Here is a 20,926-nt window from a genome sequence, read left to right as displayed (position 1 = left end):
AGCTGCCTACTACGTATGTAAATAGGCAGAACAAATTTAACCCCTTAAGGACAATGGGCAGTCCCTAAACCCATTGAAAACAATACATTTTGAGCTTGTACATGAGGCTTTGTCATTAAGGGGTTAAGAAAAACTACTTTGTTGAATAACATCAAGCTTGACTTTTTAATAACCCACACATTTGTTTTCTGTATATATATATATATATATATATATATATATATATATATATATATATATATATATATATATATATATATATTTTCTTTTCTTTTTTTTTTTTATAGCATCCAGATAGCATACCTTAGAATTTGATCTCTTCCAATCGTATTCACCAGTCATAAGCTAGTTTGTAAAATCTCCACGTAGGTGATGATGGTTAAAGTAAATGAAATAAAACTGCTGGGCTGGGTGACAAAGTCCAGTTTAATAGAACAGATCAATACACATAATTTGTGTCACTGAACCCAGAAAGCCTGCAAGATTCTGTACAATCACAACTCTCTTCACATTGCACTCAGTACGAGATACACACCTTGTTTGTGAAACAGAATACTATTACACATTATGGAACTTTTCGCACTCCCACAGGGCCAGCCAAATTTTACATTGTTAACGTAAATAAATTGCGTTATTGGCAACACCAGGTTCTGAAAAAAACTAGAATTATATAATGCTACTGATCATGTAAGCATGTCAATCTTTTTCTTTTCATTTAAACTTTGTTCTTACTCTCTGGATGCCCAAAAAATTATACTGATCTTTACATTTTGTGTCTGATACCAATATTACAGAATAATGTAATTTTATGGGTAGTGTAAGCAGACCTGTCCATCTTCATTATGTAGGTGCTCTGGGATGCAGTCTGATCAGACGTAAAAAGGCGTCTCATGCTGCCTGACATGAGACGGAGCCTCTCTTTTTTTTTTCCAAAGTATTTCCCATGTATTGCGCATCCCCTGTGATTACATATATTCACATCTTCATACCAACCCATCATTCTGTTTCACAAACAACCCAGACCAACGTAAGGTGACTATGCACCCTATGTCTTTTCAAGATGGTAGCCGCTGATAAATATACTGCGATGCAAAAAAAGAAGAGTTTGATAAACAGAAACTTATCTCTAGGGCACGTGACATTGCTTGGAAAGCACATTAATTAACATTTCTCCTACAAAACAGGGAAGGGGTGCAGACCATGCAATAAAATAACAAAAGACATAATTCCGGACATTTTTTCTGAGCTGTGCAGAAATCCCACAAATCTCATTTAAGCAAAAGCTTTAGATATTTGGTGCACTCGTATGTTTATGCCAAGGTACCCTGCATCAAGAATACTGCTGCTGAATAACTCTTAATTTTCTGTACTGTCTTTGTAGGAAGACGTTATATAAGAATCCATAAGATTTTCTACTGATTCTGCTTCAAGAAATCCTCAGTGGGGTTCTTTAAACCACTTCAGAAATATGCTGAGTCTATAATAGTCAATATGCTTACTCTGAAGGGCTTGTCATCTATGTGGCGCTAAAACGTATTACATCCAACCAAAGGTAATCGAGAAAAAAATGGACCATTCAGCGAAATAATTTGATATGATTACATTTTATTTCACTGTTATACTATTCAGGGTTTCCACCCAAAACATTTGCAAATTGAGAATATATGGCCTCCTTAAAAATTGTCTCATAAGTGAACTCTGCTGAAACCTGCTACGAAAATGGGTTTGAATACAGCCTAGTGGTAAACCAGTGATGGTTAGAATTTGGTATTTTTAGCTGTTGCAGACTACAGTTCCCGTAATGGTCAGCCAGATAATTGGCAGAGCATCATGGGAATTACTATCCATGACACTTGGGGCTTAAGATTGAAAAGACGGACAAGAGAGTTGAGGGTGCAACATACAAAGAGGATTAACGGTGCAATCCCCAAGACAACTATAACCAAGGAAACAACTATGTGCACGCTCAAAAGCAAACAATCTTTATTTTTCACGCATGTGGTTTACAGAGAAGAAACAAATGTTTTATTAGGGGACAACAATCAGGCAGAGTGCAGTCTGCAGTTGAACATATAATGTCATTGGTATTGTAAATGCTATGTTCAGCTGCCTCCTGGTGAAGACCCAATACAGGTATTTTTCTGTAGACCCTACTACTTGACATATAAATACTGTTTGCTTTGAAAGAGTACATAGTTGTCTTTGCTTGGGTGTCACATATTTGCCTATCTGCCGATAAACCATACCCAGTACTGATCAATGACAACAATGAGAGGAATTCCATCCATCAATACATGTAAAATGATGACAGCCTGAACATTGTTTCCATGTGGCGACCTAGCCTAAAAATAATATGCAATGCTTTACTGAGCCCTTTTGCCTGCCTTACAGAAAGGATTCCTCAAAGTACCCTGTTCATGATCTGAAACTTTAATATTTCCTGGGGATTCTTTTGTTACTGGGAATTCTGAAGAAGGTAAAACTGTGGGTCCAAGGTCACTACCGTACATGGTGAAGGAAGTCTGCTTGATGGACAACCATAATAATGGATGGACAACCATAATAATATATGGACGTTGTGACATTCACCAATATTTAAAGTGGGCTGTGATTAGCTTGTACTTTAGTTATATACTCAGAGATCAGGATTCACAGAAAAAATATTTCTTCTTGAAATGCATTTCTGGAAGTTCTTTTTCTGGAATTTCTTACGCTTACGTTTTATGATATCCTTAACAAAGAGAATGCTTAAATATCTGTGTCAAAACTGTGACACAAATGGAATGATTATTAATATTTAGTAATTGAATTGCCAACCCATTTACAAACCCTCATAATAAAGCATTAAGGCTGCTAGATATTGGAAACAATTAACTTTATAGCCTTATTATGTTGCATGCTTCCTCTGTTCTAGTCATTCGATTTATGTCACTGACTTCATTCTCAATATTTCTTAGAAAGGTATTTACATATTTAAGCATTCTTTAATTCCTGTGACCCACCATTAAATTGAACTCCAAATAGGTTTGCATTGCGCTTTTTACTCCTTTCATTCCCCTTAAACCTTTCTGTAAGCTTAACAACCCATTCCCAAAACCTTACAACACGACTCCTTAACCTCCTTATATTTACCCTGGAAGCAGGACCTCCTGACCCTACAGGTAAATATTACATTCAGGTGAATAACTTGCAGCGACAGTCTGTGCAGGTCACAGGGCTTGTAAAAAGCAGTTGACCAGGCCTCACAATATGGACATCGGCATAACAGCATTTGTAATTATAAAATTCTTATTTTATATGCGCTTACAGATTGCAATTAGGAAAATTAATCAGAGACACACTATGAATCTGATATGCTGGTGCACAGTTGCCAGATGCAGTGACATGGGCCATGTGCATGTATTGAGTAAACCCAACAAGGTCAAATAGTGAACTGACATTAAAATATCCCATTTTCAGAATGGGGTATATTTTCTAAAAAGTCTTGCAGTGAGTACACTTAAGAACTGAACAATATGATTATTTATTATAGGTGGAACCCTTCATGGGATGAATCATTTCTCATGTTCACATCAGGTTAAATGTTATAACCATTTAGAAAAAGAATGACTTGATTACAAATTAAGAAAAAAGCAGTAAGCGTCCTACTAAAGGTTAGATTTGCATTAACATTTATGAGTATTAGGAACTATGCAGACACCTTCTTAACGAGGGGAACCTTGGCTACAACAATGTTATTAACCAAAGCAGCTGCAGGGAAATAAATGCCAGCCAACTGATGTCTAGAACTCATGGCATGCTGGGGGTGCACTGCACAGCTCGATCGCATTGTTACTTTATCAGTTCCTGATAGAACTCGGACCGCACAAATCTGGGCAGGGAGTCCTTCTCCATCAGAGCAAAAATCTTCTTCTGGGCCAGATCAAAGCTGGTGGATGATGGTTCAACCAGGTTCTTCATGGTGACTGCTTTGGTGAAGTGGTCTATGTTGACCTATCAAAAAGTAAAAGTAAAGACAATTATTGTATGTCTGACTGGAGCTTTGTATGTAGTTGTATTAGTTACTTATTCTTAGTGAATATAACATTTTATATAAAAAAATTCATGTACGATATCTCTGACTACTAACCCACCTTCACAACTGTCCCCTTGTGTGAACTATTAGATTACACAAAGTTTCTCTTCAAGTCTTGGCCAGAAGCATAACCGCCAAGGGAATAAATATGAAAGCACTGCCGCTTTCTGTACAGGTCCAGTGTGTAAAGGGTTTCCAGTTATCCTAAAGAAACCTGGCAACCGTCAACTAATAATTCATCATTTATATTGGCCCTTGATTGAGATAAAGCTGCGCTGAACAAATGGTCTCTGGACTTTTCTTTTTGGCATGAAACGATTTAACATTTAACTACTGTAGTTGATATTTCAAACCACAAAACATATGATGCTTAGGCCATTTGGAGCACATCACCTCTTTCCATGTATCTGCTCAAGTTAAAAAGTAAATCACATGGATATATATATATATATATATATATATATATACATACACACACATACAGCACTATGTTAAAGCTTTTTTTTAAGTTTGAAAGGAAACCATTTTGAAATTATGTTACACAGCTACAAAATGCCTCATTTTAAAGAAGTGATCCCACATTTTTAAACAGTAGTGTGTGTATATATATATATATATATATATATATATATATATATATATATATATATATATATATATATAGGGAATTCCCGATATTTGATGGGTGTGCATTGATTGCTTGCATTGTTGAAAGTACATATTGGTTATTTCAGCAGCACCTCGAAATCTGAGTTTATATAATTCATAATATTAAAACAGGGCACCTTAGACATCAAAACACTCATAGATTTGTAAATACTCTGCTGTGTTGCAGTAAAGCACCAAGAATCATTTACACAGAACAGAAGGAAAATGCAAACTGTTTCAGGGCACAAAAAATGTGGTATTATGGCAGGAATAACACCTGGGGCTGAAGGGAACTTAGTTAAAGGGCAGTGCACCCCCACTGAATCCGCTCCATGGTAAGCAATAAAGCGCTGTGAAATTACACACGACTCGCCAAAATTGGGGTACTTTGTCGCGGCAGGCTAAGCAATATTTATGTTCCAAATAGGTATTTTTATATAGAATTTGATGGATGTGGGCTGATATCTTGCTGTATATATATATATATATATATATATATATATATATATATATAGAAGCTGTTAATGTTGGTATATGTGAATTTGCTCAGGATTAAAATTTTTCAATTTATACTTCTATTTCGAAGCATTATGTAATGTTGGCATGCTTTCATTTCCCTGGATAAATAATACGAGGCACAATGCTATAATTTAGGATTAGTAATAATTTAACATGTTTATATAACACACAACATGTCAGAACTTAGATGCCTGCCTTCCCATTTTATTCCAATACCATTTTAGCATCTAATAAAGCTGCGCGTTTTTAAGACGCATTGCACAAAGTACGGTTAGCATTTGTTGACATACAAGTGATGGGATTAAGCCTCACAAAAAAGACAACAGCACACACCTATCTTTGTCATAAATGGTGAAAGACACGAGAAAATAAAATTGGTAGGAAAATTATTTTGGTGAAAAATGCCAGCGGTCTGCTGTTGAAAGCTCAAGCTGTTTCCCAGATACAGTGCATTAACATAATCTTCACAATAATAACGGCGTACTGTGGGTTACAATGTGTACATGCAGCTGGGATCATAGTATAATATTGTATATACGCATTATACACAACGGGATATATTCACTGAACGGGAGTTTGCAGGCCAATTGAACACGGCAGCTCCTTTACTACACTATGCATTTAGCATAAAAAAGGCCTACATTAACTATAAATTATACAGGGATCTACATTACCTCACTGGGGTTGGTCCTTTATAATGCAGAGTAAAGTCAGAGAGTTGAATGTTCAACTCTCGCAAATTCATTTGTTAGTGAATATAAGTGTATAGGTAGGTAGGTAGATAGGTAAATAGGTAGGTGGATAAACCACATTTACAAGACTATTGTAGCTGGACTGTCCATATTAGACAATGTTTAACAATATTGGCTCAAAATTGGAACCTTCATCTGAAGCATTTGAGGAAAGCCCTGAGAGGCTTATCCTCCAGGAACCGTGACCTTCAGGACTTTTGCTGCTACAGTCTAAATGTCCTAGGGGGCCAAACATACCTCATAATCCAAACACAGGCTAAAGGCACAGGGCAAGCACAGTTCAATTAAGGTCAATGGACAATCTGAAGTTTAGGACAGGTGGCGTACTTTTGAGGTGGAAAATCAGGTCAAAACTGAGTAAACAAAACAGGAAAACGGCACTCCCATAGAGAAAACTGTCACACTACATTGGAAGGAAAGGGTAGATATTGTCAAGATTATGTTGCAATGCCATAAAGCACACAGAGTGATGTCCTGGGACAATAGACACTAACACATGTGAGACAACATCCAGTGCCGAACTAAACAGGGAATCCCATAGGTAAGTCCAACTGGCCATTATATATTTCATATTTTTAACTTTCTGTTTTCCAAAATATGAATAAAAGTTTAGCACACCGTATATTGTATACACTTTTGATGCGTTGACAACTGGCGACAAGTTATTTTAAGTAGTTCTATTTGATGTTTTAACTTGATTAGGACATTCCATGTATGATATAATTTAGCAATAGTTTAATTGTATCTTTTATATTATGTAAAATGTTCTAATGCTATAAACAATTCATTTGATAAATAAATGTCGTCCATGGTACTGGTAAATTATTTTTGGAGGTGGTTTGACATTATTTTTAGTGGATAGCTCTCTTTTAGTTATTTATCAAAAAATCTAATTTTTTGCTCAGATCTATTAGGTTGCAGTAGAATTCTCGTAGGTCTCGGTTTTTTTTGTTAGTGATAGACATAAGTCTGGTGCCAGCTGCCTATCTGGCATGAGTCCAGGTAGACCCATCATCCTGGATTTGACAGTACGGCATGTCACTGACTGCAGCAGTAAATATTTACACAAGTGTCTGAACATAGCCAGGGTCACTGTGCCGCTCCCTTTGAGACTCCGCATCCGTAATATGTGGCAGGACCTGCTCCACTGGGATAAAACATCTGTGTAATCAGCATGGGAAGAAAAATGTTCAAATTTACGTACGTGCAGCATCCACCCTCCTGCCTCTGAACACATTTGGTACTTGTTTTTCACAATCCCTGATCTACCTGAATCACCCTGATTCAGCAGTTGTAGAAATTTATTTTCAGAAGAAAAAAACCTCTCCTACTTATTGAAGGCACATTTATAGAACAGAGAACTAGCCAACAAACAAGTTGTTGTAATAGGAATTTATCCATACATGGATTGACTTTTGATGGCTAGGGGAATTGTAGCTAAAATTACAAGTATTTAAACTTCTTAAACATGGCAGAAACCGCACTGGGAGTTTGTTTCAGAAAGATTAACCATAGAAACGGTGGGAAACTATCTCCAAATCCTACTCTTGTTCAACTGCAGTTGGCTTCTGAAAATGTATCAACATTCAGATTAAGATCATCTGGGAGATCTAATGGGAGCCGGGAGATGGGAGTCAGGGATGAGCTGGGAGAAAAGGGGTAGCTATTTGGGGGCATAGCTAGCCATGAATGGAATGGAAAAAGAGCAGAACAAGGAAGATGGTGGAGAACACAAGGAGAAGTGAGCAAATGTAAACCACAACTTTTGACAATATTGTAATGCATTCTAGGGACCCATATAAAATATTTAAAAAGGATAAATCGACAATATTGATTGTGAAAAATATCCAACCTAAAGCAAAACATGGGATAAAACACATTTTCCACCTGGCTTCATAAGTAATGTGTGGTCATATGGGTCACACATATAACCTCAACGCAGTTCCTCAATTAATGGCTTTTAGAAGAGTATGGTGCTTACTATTTTCAACTTCCCACTCCAAAAGACATTTCTTTAAAGACTGCTGCTGAACTATCCCTTTCAATGTCTGAAGTACCTTGAGAAGTGGTTGAAAAATGTTGTAGCCAACACCAGCTTTTCATATGCATTTTCACAAGTCTTGGTTATTAAAATTGCAAAAAAACAGCATTTTCTGTAGAATTGTACTGTTAAAATTGCATATGGATGTTTAAGATCACTCACACACATAAAATAGCCCCCTGGAAAACATCATTAGTTTCCAGCTTCCATTCTTCACAATTATGCACCTTGTGAATATGACTTCATGTTGTGCCTGACCTTTGAAGCATCTCTATAACAACACATAATGATGGCAACGTTCAGAACATGTACGACAGACCTGCCAAATATGCTTATGTGGTAATTTATGCAAAAAAGGGTGTAGGATTGTGCTAATTCAATATAATTGAAAAACTGCCCTGAGAGCCTATATTGTTGTGTGTGCATATTGACAACTATTTTATCGAATATATTAATAGTCAAGAGGAAATATTATATTTAGAACATTTTTGTCCAGATGTGCATAAAGTAAAATATATCAAAATATATATATTTGAAATCAACTTGAGAAAGGTACCAAAAACCATTGTGCCTTCCCTGATTCGTTTCAAATAACTTAGCAGTACAAAACTCCAGTCCCCATGGGCCAGGAATTCTCTGTTTACTTAACTGAAAAGTAGTTTCATTAATTTTGAATTGAGATGCCTGTGCTCAAGCTGGGATATCAATAATTGTGGTCTGTTTGCAGCCCTCAAGGCACAGAGTTGTGTACCACTGGAATAGCCAGTAATAATTAGCTTTTTATGATAATTAGAACAGTATTTTTTAACTGAAATTAAGCTTGACCAACAGAGACCAAGTTAGACTCCAGTTTTGAGATGGCTTGCAGACTCGTGACGCCTAATTCAGATGTGACTCATTGTATCATACACTGATTTACAGACATAGCTGGTTAATTTACCCTTTCCTGCGTTTAATTATATTGTTCTGATAAGTAAATGACTTTCTTATTAGTTTAACCAGATATGGCACAGAAATCTTGGATTCATCACAATCCTAAGCCTGGCTACATTTGTACATAACATTCAATTACTCAAATTATTTTTAGAGAGCATATGCTTTCTTTATAGACGTAACGTACCTTGGAGAGTTGCGAGGTGGATAAGGTTATTTGAAAGTCTGGTTTCTTTTATATTGGTCGCTGCATGTGGTTGTAGGAATGCTGTAGATTTAAGCTGTTCGGTTGACTAATGAGACTCGATAAACAGTGTGTTGACTTTCAGCTATTTTAGATGTTGTGTCAAGAATTTTAAAATTGATTCTTTTCTTGAAAAATAATTAATATGCCTGTTTAATAAAGCTAAAGTGTGTTTTCCCAATGAAATGTCAATGTAACCAAGAAGTGAACAAACTTGTAGCTACACAATGTCTTCCCTGTAGAGTTGCTCATTTACTCCCTACAGATTTGGAATTTGAGTGGTTCAGTTGAGGCATGTATAGGACTCCTATGTTAAATATTTTGTAAACAGATTCTAACTTAGCTTAAGCCTGAAAACAAAAGTGTACATATCAAAAAAGTGTTACTAAAGTAATTAAAGATGTAAAATAAGTGATAAGATAAAACATGATAAAATTAGACAATTCTGTTATTTGTGTTGACAAAAGAGGAATGACAACTACAATTGAGAATATCCTACAAAATGTGCAGTAATGTGATTCCAGTACACAGCAGATTTTTTATTTTATTTAGCTTTCAATAAGGCTTTTAGGAAATTCTGTCAAAATGGGAATAAAAAAAAAGCATTGTCTTTGTTTGCTCTAAGACTTCTTCTTCTCTATACATCAACCACCATATCTGTATAACAGCAGAACACATTTAATTCTTGCAGGCTCCAAAACATTTTATCAGCTCGATGTCCCTTTAATTATCTTGACTTATCATGAACCGCAATAAAGCTAGAATGTGAGCTTTCCCACTGAAAGCTATGATAGAATTATTAATTACTGTTATTATTATTATCAAATGTATACGCCCCATACATGATTATTACTGGAAGTCCCTTCATCTGAAAGGAAAAGTCTACGTAGATGGGCTAGAGTGTGTGAGGCTATTGGAGTGTAAGTTAATAAAGGAATTATTATGTTCATCAAACTGGTGTAATTCAATTGGTGAATTGGTTTAAATTAAAAGATAGAACACTAAAGTGTAATTGAGGTTATATGGATCTACTTGGAAAACTGGGATTGGGTATCTGATATTTGGCTAATTCATCTAACCATTACCAGTGTGTGCCCCAGGGATAAGAAAATATCAAGTAACAGGGATTACAAGAAATGTGTAGTTTTGAGGATAAAGGATACAGACACATAATAAATCTATAAATCTGATTAAGCAGAATTGTTGAGTGTGCTAAATACACATCTACCAGATCTCCACACATGATTCTACACACTTTTACACTATTTTTTATGGTGGGAAAAAGGTGTAAAATACCTGCTTGCTAATCATACCTGTCGAAATGTGTAATGTAAAAACTGAATCTCCCCTCTCTCACTGGCTAGATATTCACAATTCACACACAGTGTGCTTTATGAATTCAATATAAACACCAAACATGTCCCTAACATTTATTTTGTTATGTGATCCCTAATGAAAGGGTATACATTTACACAAACTTCTTGTGATACTTGTAGACATTGATTGATATCAAAATAGTTTTGGATTTAGATAACATAGAATGTGTCGGCAGATAAGACCCATTTGGCCCACCTAGTCAGCCCATTAACTGGTCCAGCAATATTCTAGAAGCTAAAACAATCTTGCGGGATTAAGTGTGAATATTTCTATAGCACATAATTTGGCTTTTGTTTAACTGCAATTCAGAGTAGTAGTCCTTTATCAGTGATCACTGCTGTCCATTTGTAACACCTTGAGAGATATGTCTCAATCATTTGTGCCCAGCTTTTGCTGAAAAAAAATCCCAATGAGGTAGATTACACTCACAAATTCAGGAAAAAAAATGATTAAAATGTAATGATTAACTGTATTTCATGTTTTTTTGTGCAATACAGTATTTAAATTATATTATCAGAAATGTTACTTCCATGAGCAACTGCCCCAGGTTCTGCAAGTTGAGGGCACTTCTGAACTGTCCATTTTTGACATCAGCACAGGACATAACCTCTGGTCAGGATCCCAGGATCCCGGATCCCTAGCTACTGCTCTGCATATTATATTATATTTCATATATAATATTATTGTTTGATGATGGCTTGTGTAATCTATTATTACTGTACCTCTCTTGGAGCCTCCGTTTGGATGAATTCCTCATAGATTTTCTTGGCCTTAACTGCAAGCTTGGCTGGGGACTTGATCTTTCTATACTCTTCACAAGCCATCCAGAACTCAATGTTCTCCTCACTGAATTCCGACTTCAGGAAGTTCTGGAAGGCGGAAAGTCCATCTGTGTAATTGGGAAACATGACAAACAACATGTAAACATTGACAAAACAACATTAATGCATAATGATAACAACATGCAAATATGGAGAGTCATCTTAGTTTGTAACATCTTCCAATCACATTACAAAATGCCAACTCTTGGAGAAATATTTTTTTAAAGTTTGTTTTAAAAAGAAATGTGTGACACAATAGTTTCCATGTGCTAAAAAAACCCTTTATAATTACAACAATGACATTGTACAAACCTTTTCAAAGGCTTGGTTGAGTTTTACTGTACCTTTTAATGCATATTGACTCATATTTTCATTATTGTAAGCCACATGAAGATCTAAAAGTAAAAGCAGCTGAAAGCCGTATTCCACAATATTTTGATTAACGGAAACAAATGTAATGAGAAAGATGGAGATGCTGTCTTGATGATAAGAAAGAATACCCACATGGTGCCTTCCTGTATCAGGCGTGTAACACGTATTACCAATGCATCTTGTCTCATTCTTTAGACATTGTTTACTCTTTGTAGACATTTGTGTATGTTACAATAAGATGTCCCATAACCTCAAAAGATATGAGGCATCTGACTAGGGGGAAAAAATCCAAAGGATCCTATTAGGAACTATTTCCTATTTCTAAAAGGAAATTATTTCATAGCCTCAAACTTGCCCCCCACTTATATGTGAGTTTAATAAATGCATTAGTTATATAATGTATAAACAACATAGTGTGGGCTGTGTTTATTTGGAATGTAATTAAATGCAAAGGCACTTAATACTGCTATGACAGTACGTTTTTCTTAGTATTGAGTAATATGTCTCCACGTATAACAAAATGTAATAATAAATTCACGAAAACTTTGTCGCTATGAAGTAACATATCAGTATGTCACTGGGTGTCCACAATATTATAATTATAGCTGGCACTGTTTCCAGAACATATCTACAGCACTCGAGGGGGAAAAATTTCAGACCGTAATAATCTTCAATATTTTAAGAATAAAATTAATAAGCTATGACATTGAAGGGCAAAGCCTTGTGAATACTTTATGATGAGCACTCTGGCCAGTCCTACATACATAAAAAATGCAATCCCAGTTTTAAAATCTGCACAGATCAGGGCATTAAAACAATCAGCCAAACGTGAAGGCCCAAAGAACATCATTAATTTGTCCACCACAGACCCCTATAAATGTCCACCATGAGCAATGTTGGTGCCTACTCAAGGACAATGCTAAAACTACCATAGTTTTTCATACTTGGATATGTAGACCAGTGTTCCCAAACCAGTCCTCAAGGCATATTAATGAGAATGACTTAGAAATTCGCAAATACTATTTCAAAAGGGAGGTTTAAAATACATGGACTGTTGGTATGCCTTGAAGACCATGTTTAGAGCTGATGAGTGAGGTCAGATGCCTGTGAGTGATACAGACCTGAATAAATGGGTATAAATGTGGTTCTGGTAAACATGATTTATTTATCAGTTCTTTCCTTTAATCTGGTAATATGTTTAAATTGTAACAATACATTTCACATATATTTGACATTTTTGTCAGGTGTCTCTATTTTATTTTTTTTCCAATTTCTTTTCCAAGACAGAAGGTGTCTCCATTTTCTTTGGTCCTCCATGTTATATATATGGCTCTTCTTATACAACCAATCCACAACAAAGGTTGTCCTTGGTGAGGAGTAAGGTTTAACTACTCTATATATTTCATATCAATATTTCATATCTGGACAAAATGGTAATAGGTTTTGTTGGATAGTTTTTTTTCCTTCCTTAGTTGTACTAAACTTTAATAACGGTTACTATTATTCTGCAATTAAGAGCCAATTTGCTTAACCATGAATTTTCAGGACAGCTGAGGGGAAATTTCAGCTCCAAAATGTCAGGTTTACTCAGTATAATACATACACAAATACTATACAGTTCTATAGAACTTGTCCTTTGCAACATATATTAAGATCAGTATTTTAGAATGTTTCAGCTCACTTACAAATTTATGGATTAATACATAGCCTACCTATCTCCCTATCTTACCTATCTCCTTACCATTTTCATTATCGGTGTATATGTATCTAATATAATATTTAAAAAAAATATTTTTGTTAATTAAATATTACAGTACAATTGCCATCAGTGTATGTACCCTTCCCATCATTAACACAATGTAGTTAATAGCAGGATACAAGTTGTCTCAACCACGAGTTGTACATAGATAATTAAGGTTACTGAATACAATCCTTCTGTATGATTGCCATGGATGGAGCTGACAATAGATGGTGAGACCATATGTAATAAAGGTAGGATAGGATGAGACCTGTGTTTAGAACATGTGCCTGCATTTGGCATATAAAAGTGATGAAAAGAGACCCTTCTCACTTTCGGTGTCCATGTGCTGCTGTGAAAGCAAATTTGTGAAATGAGGAGAGCGGGTTCTCTTTATTTCTTTATAATATGGGGACCACCGATTCTATAAACCACGTCAATCAGATTTCTTGGCTCTCCCCATGCTAATTTGGGAACCCTAAGCTGTAAAGATTTCAGATTTTAGGAAGGGGGAATGTCTTATGAATATTATCGAGATTTAGATAACTGTATACATCATAATTATGTTTGGTACCCATGTCTAAACATTCAGGATGAACACTCTTAAGAATACTTTATTATTAAATACTATTAAATACTAAAAAATATATAGCTGACAATGACACCTAAGTTATCTATTAGCAACCCTATTTTTTACAAAAACAAACATTTTTAATGTATTAAAGAGAGAGTTTACAGCCTTAGACAGAAATCCGTAAGCTACAAACTTTTCACTGAAAACTGATGAAATAGAATTGATTTTTGATAGCATAAATAAGAATTCTAGAATTACTAAAAATTGTGGAACTTTGCAGTATAACTAACTGTGAATAGGAAAGGAGATTGCCTTCGCACCTTCAGTCCGGTGTCACCTATCAGTTATTGGAAAACATGGTTCTGGGTGTCATATTGGGATTTAAGTGGATAGGGCTTACTGTAATTACAAAAACTATTTGCCTCTATGTGTAAAGCACAAGCTGATGTCCGTCACATACAGTCACACCATGCTGCAGAGAATGCTTTACAGGTAACCCAACAGTAATCATCTGTTGGAATCTCATATACCTGCTGAGCTACCCCCCTCATGTGTTCCTGTTATACCCCCCATACATAGCACCTGATTTTACCCTCAGACAGGGCTCGCTTCCCCCCTCTTCTTGTTTGGTTCCTGGCTCTTAAGTCAGTATAATCTTTGTCTTGCGGACTAGTCAAACCCCTTTACCTCCATTGATGTGGACTGCATATTCTTGTATAGGATTCTATAACCCACACTGATTAAAATGTGAATATTGCTAGAGTGTTTTTTATTTATTTTCCTGTTGTAGTACGGTAATCAAAGATTTACCATTTGAAGGACCAGGTGTTGTAGAATGGTGATGACGAGGCGGCCCTGGCACTTTAAGGCTAGAAGCCATCTGATGATGTAAGTGCAGCCGCGCTCTATGTTTTAATGTTTCTGGGCATATACAGCCGGTAGCAGCACACTAGATCAACCTGCCTCTGGAGCGGGTGAATGGGTAGTGCCGCCCCAAGCCCTTTTTTTTTTTTTTTTTTAAAGTGGAAGAGAGAGAGGGGCGCCGAGTGGTTTTCGCTCAATGCCCCTCTCTCTCCTCTGCGAGCTCTCTAGCTCGGTTTCGGTGCCGACTTGTAATGCTGAGCGCCGGAAGATGACATCATTTCCGGCGCTCAACATTACAAGCCGGCACCGAGACCGAGCAGGGAGACTCGCCGCAGGACTGCTGAAAGGTAAGTACAGGGGGGGGTAGGGTAGATAATAGGGAGGGAGAGGAAGGGTAGATAATGGGGGGGGGCAGAGGAAGGGTAGATAATAGGGGGGGCGGCATTTTAAACTTCGCCCCAGGCGGCATTATGCCCTGGGTAGTGCTGATGGCCAGCGGCCCACTGTGCATTTGCTCGTTGTGCCAGATGGCCACTCCAGCCATCCACCCCGGGCAGTGTTTTAAGACATGAATGGATGACATATAGAGCTGTTGTTCTACATAAACCCACATCATCCTCAGTCTACAATATCCTAAAGCTGCAGTATGTTTGTCTTTTGTTTCAGTTTTCCATTGCAGAGCCTTGGTAAAGGACAGGCTTACAGTATAATGTATAATGGATCACTACAGATGTATGGAAACACCAGTGTTTACTCTGTAATATATATTCTCCAAGCACTAAGAAAAAAATCATTTAAATAGATATGTATTCTCAGATTATTACAGGGTTTTATTTCATAAAAAAAGCAGGTAACTTGATGCGGTGATGTTTTCTAGATTTAGCACCTCTATTTAATGTGTCTTGGCTCTGATGTGATCCCACAACCACTGCCATTTAAATTGCAGGGGAAATTGGGTTTGACGAAAGTGCTGGTCCTAAGAACCAAAGTATGCTGTAAATTAGGCTGAAACTCCTGTCTATGTCAAAAATTGTTTCCTGAGAAACAAGAAATGCCTGCGCCAGAAGCGTCGGGGCTCACAAAATTTGCTGAAACGGACGAGTTAAGGCCCCCTGAGGTTGATGGATGTTCAAGCACGCACATTCTATGTTACCATGGTAACTAAGATCTCCCTTAAATCTGGGAAAAAAAACATTATTGTAAGTCTAACTGACAAAAACAATTAAAAGTAAACACAAATATCTACAACAAAGAGCCACTACATGTGAGTTTGTAAAAACACTGGCCAATGTCTATCATCTCCAGTAAATTGCACATCCATGGCTTTGTTTAACTATATCACAGTTTTGTAATACTTCACGTATTTTTCAATATGTTGGATGAATTGCAAATTTTGAGCTGATTCAATTAGGATAAATGAATAAACATATGTTAAAAAAATAATTTTTGGTAGCGAAGATTACAGATTGTTATTAATACTATAAAAAAAAGGGGATAAAATAACAGATGGTTTACTTTTATGTACATACTGAATGCAGTATGTTCTCTATCAAGTGAGAAGCACAGCGTGGAGGGTTTCAGACTGAGTCACAAAAAATTACAAACGAGGGGGACTTTGCGCTATCCTCCTAAACCTTTCCAGGAATTCAAACCAGGACAGGGTCATCCCAGCCCAAAGCACAGGGAGGTCAGGCTTTTCCAGCAAGAGACAAATTCTACTTGTGGGAAAAGAAGAAGCATCTGAAGGGTCAACGGCACAGAGGAGTGCGATGCTAAGCTTGTGGCGAGGGGATGCAGACAGGATGCAAAAGCAGCGGATCCGAAACAAGACGAGAAGGAGACTCACAGCTGTTCTGAAGCAGTTTCTCCAGAGAATCTTTCCATTGCGAGCTCTCTTCTGCGGATGGTCTAAAAACACAGATAATATCTCTGAGTCACCTCCTCGCAATCAGAAGATAAGCATTATATGAAAAATATAATATTATAATATTGAATATTATTATAATATACATAAGTAACACATCCGAGATGCACCATATGATATATTAGTAGTAATCAAATGGAAAACATACTCCGCCTACCTCATTCAGGATGCCTATTACGGTGATATACATTATACGGTATTATACAGTAAGTTCAGATTTCTTTTCTGCATTGTATATGGAGAAATGTGTGAATTACTTTGGTGGGTCAGACACGCGGGGTTAAAAAAAACCTATTATAGGTTGATCTGTTTATCATGAATAAAGGCTGTTCCATTTATACATGTCTTTATGTACCAAGTATGATTTGGGTTTTTTTTACATTTTTGTATACGTTTTTTGCTAAATTGGAATGCAATACATTTCTCGTCTTTCTAGGGAGGTTACTGTCTCTTTAAATGTTTGAGTGAACAATGACATGAAGGCACTGTACATCTTCAACACTGAGCCACCAGACCCACTGTGGATGTCACATTATGAGGGGAACGGCTCATGAGCAGATCCAGGCACTCTCACACAGAGATCAGAATTGTCACACCAGCCTCGGGTCGCGCTTTTCAATGACAAGAACAGAGCGGCTTGTACTTTGGGATATTTTACAGTTGCGTAGTAATTGGTCCTCAATTAGATTATGAAGGTTTCTGTATCACAATATTCCGCAGAGCCCTGTTACTTATTGAGCTGATTAGAGAAATAAAAGGAATACAGACATCATACATGACACCTGCATGTTGCTAAGAGGCTATGTGCCCTAATAACAGTCAAATGGGCAATAATGGGCAATATATATATTACCGTTTAAACTTTTGGGGTCACTGAGCTGTTTTCTTGGAAAATACGGAAATTGCTAGCAGTGCTAACAAAATTACAAAAGAGTTCTCCAATCAATTAGCCTTTTAAACATAAACCTGGATTTGTTAACACAATGTGACCCCAAAACCTTTAACGGTACTGTAGTATATATATATAGTGATTATAATTATAAGTAATTATATGTTTTGTTAAATGGCAGGGGCAGGGAAAGTAGGGAGCAATTTTAGAACTGATTGAGTAAGGGAAACAAAATAAAGGAATTAGTTTTGGGGGGAAAAAACATTTTCCAAACCAAATAAGGAATGCAGGACGAAGTAAAAATCAAGTCACGGAGATAGCATGAAAACTGGGTGATGAACTCAACAAGCTGGCCACCAGGAAATATTCTGAAGCAGTTCTGTCAATTATAATTATTTTAGAAGAAATCATATTCAGAGATATATTTTGTAATATACAATAACAACAATTTACTTACTTGGTAGCCTTTATTTGTTTTTCAGGCTTTTCAGGGTAGGGGATGATCAAGTCAATGGAAGTATCTGGCTTCTGGAGGAGCGTCCCAAGTTTGGTCTTTATCTCCTTGGCTCTAAAGAATAATAAATAGATAATTATGCATGTTTGCAGATAACGACAGATGAGAAAACCTGCTGGTAACATAACCAGTGAATAAGTTTTACATGTTTTAAAGTAAAAACATTTTTTGTTTGTGGTTTTTATCTAAACCAGATATAAGCCTGTAAGCAGATTCTAAGGGAACAGGAAAGAGCTTACAGATAAGAACCTAGACACAACAAATAATAAGTAAAATCATAAAGGTGGGTGAAGACGTATATTTTTTCATGTTGCCACTATAAGAGATTATAGGAGAATAAGACTCAGCATACACATACGCAATTTTGGCCCCTTATAGGCACACTTTCTAAAACACGTCAGTGTAAAATTTTCTATAATACAATTTTCAGGAAATTTTAAGATTGGGTGAATGTTGTACAGATGTAACGTTTTCCTGCAATTTTGGTTGTATTTTATAGGTGTGCCTATTACATTAAACTATTTTTGTAAACTCTAGCATAAAAAATAAGTTATTATTTTGAAAAGTAACTTTTAAAAGCTTCCTTTTTAACACTACAATGACTAATATAATTAAAAAGTGATCACGAAAAACTGAGATTAATAAATAAATCATCTCATCACCTATATAATGTCTGGGCATTTGGTTATCTCAAATGAAAAATAAATATATATATATATAATTTTTTTTTTTATTTTTTTTTTATGTAATCAGGATATCATTTTAAGCACTACGTAAAACTGGAAATTAGATCAAGGACCACTTGGCTTATAAACAAAATATATAACGCAAGCATTATTCTCTAACACAAAACAATAGGACAATGTAATATAACAACAAACAAGTTGGGAGGGACAATACATAAAGGCAGGAACCACAATTTTATTAGGTGGGCAATCCCAGAAAGAACAAAGGGTCAGACTGTCATCATTCAAATCTTGATAAGACAAGATATGACAGCACACAATGGTAGTGGAACGTAATGTACTTCACGTCTCAAATGATACTTTCAGATATACTGATACAAATATGTGGCTGAACTTTACATAAGTACTCAAATACTGGTAAGACCAAAAAAAATCTATGGGGCAAAAGGGGCAGCTGCCCTAGGTGACGCCAGATAAGTAAACACTTTAGGGTCCCATCAAAAATGCCCCTGCGTCTCCAGCTTCTCAAAAAGGTTGTGACATCAATCCAGGGCTCAGCCTCTGACATTGTCCAGGCACCAAGCCTTGCCCCAGACACGTACATTAATGATATACATAAATTGTAAGGATTTTAAGGATCGTGTATTTATAGATACATCTCATATTCTGCAACTTGCAGGGTGAAATGAAAAATACTGTAAATGTGGCTTCTATAAGAGAAGCAAGTTACTTACAAAGTTTAAGGGTTCATTAAATAACTACACTTTCTCATAAATTACATTTCTAAAAGCAGCCGATTCCCTAAGCTCATTTTGCATGCAGTCAAATTTTATTCCTGCTAATTTGAGAAATTATTCCATCGCAATAAATAGAGACATCATCATCTCTTTGTGCATTGTGCCTTTGAATATGTTTCCGCCTTGGGACATCATATCACACCTTTTAATATTAAAGCGTTGCCATGAATATATTATGCATTATTTATGTACCATTTTTTTCTTTTAGTGAAAGAGAAGCTGTTGGCGGTGCTACCTTTGTTTATCATGCAAGCAGTTTCTATAAATTGCATTGTTTGTCAACATAGACCATTGGTCCCTGATCCTCTGAAACAGTCTATCGCATTCAGATAACCTCATTCTCAGAGGAAAAGAAACAAAGCAAACAGTGTCATGCAGCCCTTTATTACGATATCAATGTGTAGAACACTGACAAAGTTGTCTCCTGATGTTCTTCACAAACCGTAATGCCTGCAGCTATATGCATCCTGTAATCCCTTATATTACAAATGATCACACATATGAACCCCATGAGTCCCAGATGAATCAATCTCTTCTGACCATGCATGTACAATATACATACAGGTAGAAAAGACAACAAAAGTAACATATAGTACTGAATATACAATAGTCCCTAGCTTTTTTTAAGAAGAGGGACAGACAAAATATCCACAGCTGAATGCCGGCTTTTCCCATGCCTGTTCTATCTGTCAGCTGCAGTCCATGGTACTGCAGTGCAGATGTTGACACTACTAAGTTTGTAATGTTAATTCTCATCTCATTAACTAGCCCCTAGAGTACTGCCTGGAAACGTAGCCAATGGCACTTTACCAGAGACCTCTGCTAGTCTCATCAGTCTTAGAACCGTTGTTTGTTTTTTTTTATAGAAGAGCCACTATGACAATGACTTTATCACCGTGCATTGCATATCAAGAATATTTTTTCATTCCTTTCCTGGGTTAAACTATTCCACTTGTATTTATTCCAAAATCATATTCCTGATATCTCACATCTTTTTTGGAAAAAACTTTCGCACATAAAATATCCATTGAAATTAGGTTACAGTTAGGTATGCTATTGAGATTTATCCCAGGGGCGTGCTGAACTGGGCCAATCCAGGTCAGACAAGCCCTTTGTGAACAATTTTGTCTCAAAATACTGCCTCTGATGGCAACCTAC

General features: G+C 36.3%; 1 protein-coding gene across 1 annotated transcript; it reads right to left on the bottom strand.

Annotated features, from left to right (window-relative positions):
• Positions 1-3,831: 3,831 nt before the first annotated feature.
• On the bottom strand, positions 3,832-20,234 carry LOC149283320 (regulator of G protein signaling 5-like). Its single transcript, XM_089497704.1, has 5 exons — positions 20,158-20,234; positions 18,229-18,339; positions 16,805-16,866; positions 11,312-11,478; positions 3,832-3,993 (listed from the first exon to the last, which is right to left on the bottom strand). The coding sequence occupies exons 1-5, from the start codon at positions 20,232-20,234 to the stop codon at positions 3,832-3,834; spliced, it is 579 nt and encodes a 192-aa protein (XP_089353830.1).
• Between the last annotated feature and the right edge of the window lie 692 nt (positions 20,235-20,926).

This window comes from Sceloporus occidentalis, unplaced genomic scaffold (genome assembly GCF_023333645.1).
Source record: "Sceloporus occidentalis isolate IW3139 unplaced genomic scaffold, rSceOcc1.0.p SCAF_106, whole genome shotgun sequence".
Lineage (NCBI taxonomy): Eukaryota > Metazoa > Chordata > Lepidosauria > Squamata > Phrynosomatidae > Sceloporus > Sceloporus occidentalis.
Note: the sequence above shows the minus strand (reverse complement) of the source record. Positions and strands in the feature narration are given on the sequence as shown.